This window comes from Chenopodium quinoa, unplaced genomic scaffold, assembly GCF_001683475.1.
Source record: "Chenopodium quinoa cultivar QQ74 unplaced genomic scaffold, ASM168347v1, whole genome shotgun sequence".
NCBI classification, from domain to species: Eukaryota; Viridiplantae; Streptophyta; class Magnoliopsida; order Caryophyllales; family Amaranthaceae; genus Chenopodium; species Chenopodium quinoa.
This window is the reverse complement of record NW_018744501.1, coordinates 1625906-1631908: the sequence shown is the minus strand read 5'-3', so window position 1 is coordinate 1631908 and position 6003 is coordinate 1625906. Positions and strand designations below refer to the sequence as shown.

The 6003-nt window shown below is 34.3% G+C and overlaps 1 protein-coding gene across 1 annotated transcript; it reads left to right on the top strand.

The window, feature by feature from the left end:
- Positions 1-736: 736 nt before the first annotated feature.
- LOC110697837 (zinc finger protein CONSTANS-LIKE 13-like) lies at positions 737-5602 on the top strand. The gene is made up of 4 exons (XM_021875236.1): positions 737-1542; positions 2477-2686; positions 4295-4575; positions 5168-5602. Exons 1-4 carry the CDS (start codon positions 943-945, stop codon positions 5271-5273), a joined length of 1197 nt encoding a protein of 398 aa, XP_021730928.1. The 5' UTR covers positions 737-942; the 3' UTR covers positions 5274-5602.
- Positions 5603-6003: the final 401 nt, after the last annotated feature.

Genomic DNA, 6003 nt, shown 5'->3' with positions numbered 1-6003 from the left:
TTTATGGTGGAAATAAAACTGAGTTATACGATATTTATTAAAAGTTATGATTAATTTTGTATATATGAAATATTAGAAGTATAGTGATAATAAAACTCTATACAATATTTTTTATCTTAAAATAATCTATCCAAGAATCACTTACTTAACAACATATGTGTCACAATAATACATATTTGTTGCCTATGTGGCGCGGCACTTGGCGAAAAAATGGAATGCCAAGTGTTGTCGGCTCGTGGCCTGGATACGAGATCGACTTTATTTATTAATGATATGATATGATATAACTCAAAATATGTATTTAACTTTTTAAGATAAAGTGTTTTTTTTATATAACAATTGAATAACGAAGTAAACTAATAATTTTAAGATACTAAATATTGGATAATATTTTTTGATGATCAATAATATTTGTAAAAAATATATTTTTTAAATAGTATGAATATTGAAGTATATGTAACTAATTTAATTTATATTTCATCATATAACTTTTATTATAAAAGCTCATTTTCAATAATGTACATATAAAATCTAGGATATTGTCTGGGCCAAGAACTAGTTTTTGTTATATAAGTTAAATAAGGCCTTATATAATATAATCTAAGGACGGAGAAATAAAATCTACGGAGTACTTGGTAATTTGGTATTCGTAAGTCGGTTAATGGAGAACGATAATATCACGACAAAAAGTCGTACACATAAAGATCCAAAGCAAGTCTTTATAGGTGAGCGTGACTGCTTCCATAACCTTCTACCTGCTTTCCCCCCCTTTTCTCATTTTCTCTATCTTATCCCATTTATTTATCAGATTTCATTGGATTTCATTGACAATTACAAAGATACACTGCCCAATTAGGCTTGATTTTCTAACACCCAAATCCTACATTTTCTAGCCTTTTTCATGCTCTAATCAAAATACCACCTAAAAAACCCACAAAAATCATGCCAAATTCTCCCTCAAATCATCACACAAACCCAGAAAATCCCCAAATTCCAAACACCGAGAAGCGTCTCTGTGATTTTTGCACAGAATCAGTAGCACTAATCTACTGCAGAGCAGATTCTGCAAAGCTATGTTTATCTTGTGACAGAGAAGTTCATTCAACCAACCAACTATTCACAAAACATACTCGATTTCAGCTTTGTGATGCTTGTGATTCATCCCCTGCATCAATTTTCTGTCATACTGAACATTCTGTGTTGTGTCAGAACTGTGATTTTGAGCGCCATAGCCGCCATGGAAGCTCCCTTGACCATGACAGAAGGCCTCTTGAAGGGTTTAGTGGGTGCCCTTGTGTTTCTGAGCTTTCTGTTGCAATTGGGTTTGAAGGGTTTGATTCCAAGTCTTTGATTTTGGGTGGTGAAAGTGGTGTTAATAAGGGTTTTAATGGGGGTTTATTTGATGGGTTAGATGAGGGAAATGATGGGTTTTCTGATTTGTTTGTTTGGGATGTTCCTACTATGGTTAGTCTTGATGATTTGATTGTTTCTACTAATAAAAGTCATAGTTTTCAAGCTATGGTGGTGCCTCCTTTGCCTAAGGTTCGTGTTTTTCCTTTCGGTTTTACCAGGTTTTATTGTTCGTGTGTGTGAGATTGATTGATTTCGGATATTGTTTAGACCTTTTTTCTTGGGTTTAAAGAGTAATGTTTTATTCAATTGCTGTTTCTCTTGATTTGTGCATGGTGATTTTATGAACTTTTTTAGTTGAATGTGTGATTAATGCATGAACTTTTTGGATTTGTTTGATGTTTGCTATATGTTGTTCATTCATACTTGTAACAGTTGTTCCATTTTTGTGAATGTAAGTATATGAGGTTATTAGGAGCATAGCCTTCCAACCCTTGGTAGGTTTGACCGAACACTGACTCCTTGATAGGTTTTGTTTGGAATTTGGTTAGCCTTCAACCAGTACGGAAGTGTACACAGACTAAACCCGTACGCGGTTTTGTTAGTTAGGCATCAATCAATTGTTTTGCTTACACCTTAATCAGACCTGTGCCCCTTGATAGGTTTTATTTGGTTTGAAGGCTAATGAAGTATGCCAATGCTTTAATTGTCTTGTTTCTAGTTATAATACGTGTGCTAATTATGTCAGGTTTGAATTTGTGTGCATTAGTTTGTGTTGTGTTTATAGATTAGGAATCTATTGGTTGGAAGACTTTATAAACCACTCATCATATCAGCAGTTGTTGTCAGAAGGTATATTAATGCTAATGTAAGGATTATGTGTGATTATTTGTTTGTTTAATCTTTACTCAAAGGAAAGCTTATGAATATACACTAGGGAATGATTTTTTGATGTATACTACAATTAATTAAAGCATTAGGAGAGATTACTATATAATGTTGAGCATCGAAGAAAAAATGGTTGAATGGGCTATGTATGAAACATATGGTTGTCCTTATGATTTAGGTTTTTCCAGTGTTGTGAAGCTCTTAATTTGATTTAAAAAATCTCTTTTTTATCTGGCAGGATAGGAATTTATCTTGTGGGCAGCACAAGCATGAGATACTTCATCAGCTTCGTGCATTAGCTAAGTTGGAGCCTGGTATAAAACAAGATGTGAACCCCCTTTATATGCACCAGTTTGCTGCTGATGAAGATGAGAAAGACTCCATGGTACAGCATAAGTTTCAAGCTCACCAACGTGATGAAGAACACTACACATTTCATGGGAATGAGGTATAACCAACTTCTGAAATTGTCATCTGCTAACAATTTCTGCTGCCATTCTATTGTATGTTATATGAAATTTCAATTATGACATTCTGTATCCTAGTCTTCTGGAGCAAGGGAGGCAGCTAATATTGGTCACTTGGTCAGTGTCTAAAGTTAGAGCTTCTTTGTTCGTCATCAACATCTATATCACCCAGCGTAGCTACATTTTCTGTCTCTGTGTTACTTCAGGATAGAAAATAAACACAGACAGACAGTTTAATCAGAAATTTTCATTTAATCCATTGAAATCCAAACCATGTATTTTCTTTTTATCAGAAATCCTCTTTTGTTACGTTACAAATCTTTTAATATTAGAGTACCAAAAATTGATTATGTTTGTGGACCTTTCAGTCTCTTTATATGAACAATCATGTCCTGGCTTTATGACTAATATCAGGGGAACCCAACTAATAGGATTTGAGACCACAACATTTCTCTCATCTCAAAGGAATAACCTTGCTCCATTGCTTTGTTATCTTCAAAGTTACTCTTAAATTTCTATATATAAATTTATAGATGCTTCACTTTTTTAGTAGTAAAAAATCATTTATTATTGTTGAAGGAGACTTTAAAATATGTAGATGCATGTTACATGGGTTTTTCATTTTGTTTGTGCAAGAGACTTTCTGAAAGGCAGATTGAGTGTCCTTTCATTATGCTACAGCTCATTGAATGTTAGATCATGAGTAACATCCCATGTACTTTAGAATTAAGTCACTGCCGCTGTGAATAATTTTGTAAATTTTTTTTATAATGTAAATATATAAAAATTGTCTTTTATAATACGAGTATAAAGATGGGTTAAGAGATGGCAACCTTTTTGGGCTTGCTTTTCATGGACATGCAGTTAAAAGAAAATTGATGTGAGAAAATTTAATTTTAATAACGGGCTATTTGCATTGTTCTACAGTTTGTCAGCTATCTCAGTTAGTTCGGAACTTCCAATTCCGTGCCAGCGGCAGGAGCAATACTTTGTCATTGTTTTTGCTGCTTTGGCATGATACGAGTTGCTAACTTACTATGTACGGGTATCTTAAATCTTGAAACTTCTCCAGTCATGCTAAAGTTAAGTACTGCATTCTGTGATCTGTCAAATATTGGAGAACATAGTCAAGGATAGGTGAAGAATGTGAGGCACCGCACTATTACCTGAATTGATGAAGGCATTATAGATGCTTCAGTGTGTTAATCTCATCTCTAATTGTTTGTAATTAATCTTCACTTTTTTATTTCGAGCACTTGATTCAACCCCATAATATAGAATTTCATTGTCTGTGATGTGATTTCAAATAGTGTTTCTTTGAAATTCTCCAATGAAAGATCAAAGATCAACTAAGCATCGGTATCAATGTGTGTCAACATTCTTAATTCGCTGCCATATTTAGTAAAAAGCTCCATATAATTAAGTACAGAAACTAAAAAAAATAATCAAATAAATTAAGCAAGCTGGCAAACATTTTTTTTTTCCTTGTCCTGAGTGATTATCTGAAATTAGCACCTGTTGATGAAATTTTGATTGATATATGATATGACAAATGTGATGGATGATCCTCTAGTTCTCATCTTATACAGGCAAGCCCATACAATTGGTGCTATGACACAGGTGAAGATGTCAATGACATATATTTTTCCTCTGCCTTGTCGGGAAGCCATAATGAAGATAGTGTTCCGAATCCGGATACACCTTCCGGCATGTGTAGCAGTGCAAATCTCATCACTAATGGATGTAATTCACAGAATCCCATCAAAAATGGATCAGTCGGAATCCCTCAGAATGTTTCCTCACGTGAAATTACTAGTGCAGATCGGGATACTGCATTATCACGATACAAAGAAAAGAAGAGGACTAGGAGGTAATATCTTAAGTATTGCCCTTTGATATCCTTGAGTCAAAATTTGTGTACGTTCAGAGAAATTTTTATGGTGGGTTAATGATTGGTTTAATCTCAATAATCTACTCTCAAGCCTTACTACTTAAAACTGAGAAAATGTGAATGTGTGAAGGAGATTTTGTCGTTGCCTCCTTGGCTAAAAAAAGTTTTGTTTTCTTCCAATTCATTCTATTAGTTTAAACAAATTTCATGGTTATCTGGAATTAAAGTGGCTATAGCTTTTCATTGATTCTCTTCACCATTTTTCAATCAAAAGTTGTATATAAACTAAATCTGGGGGGGCATATTTATGGGTAAACGATGATGGTTATGGATATAAATAGAAACATACTTTACTTCGACTACAGTTATTATATAGAAGCCTTGCTAATTGAGATTGAAATATTTGGTGAAGTTTTTGAGAACATAGAATGAGTCAAAACTGGCAAAACTGTATGTGCTAGTTATATAATTCTACGTATTAATTACTCTGTATTTTCTTGATGATCAAGTGACATGGGATAGTTGTATGTTTTATTGGGAAATGACATTTTATACGGAACGCAACCAACAGGTTTGAAAAGCATATCAGATATGAATCGAGAAAGCTTCAAGCAGAAAATAGGGTAAGAATCAAAGGTCGCTTTGCTAAGGTAGATAACCGTACGAATCAGACTTGAGACACGGTTGTGCAAGAGTCAAAGAAAGTTCATGCTCCAAGTACCTCAGGTTGTTGCCGTTGAAATAAGTCATTTTTGCACCTGGCTGCGCTACAATCGATGTTCATGTGTCCGTATAAGCTTCTGTAAACTACTGTAAAAGGTGCACAGACTTGTATATTTTATTTTTGTTTGTATTCTTTTATAAATGGTGTGTAGTGCTGTCACCAGTGAGCTGCTGAAACTTGGTTAATTATTATGAACGTGATATTTCAGCTTTCCTGCTTTGATTTGAGAGGAAGAAAAATAAATAAAATGAAAATTGGGAAAAGATGGAATTTTCAAGATTAGAATGCTTTATTTCTACTTTACTGGCACAATCTATTTCTACATCACCCTTGCGAATTGGCGCAATCTATTATACGATTTTACACAAATTGTAGTCCTGTATAGTGTATACCTGTGTTATATGCATGACTGTTATCCTGAGCTCCTGCTAGTACGTCGTACAGATGATTTACAGCTCCTGGACTCCTTGGAGTATGGTGAAATGTAAAATTCAGCTATTTTGCGTACTGAACTCTACTCCATTGGAAGCATGTGGAAGCCAGATTAGCGAGAGTATTACTGAGATTTGAATCTACCTGCAGATCAAAACCTTGATATTTGCATATTGAACTCTACCCCAAGGAAGCATTCGGAAGCCAAATTAGCAAGACTGGGATTTGAATCCACCCGCAGCTCAAAACCT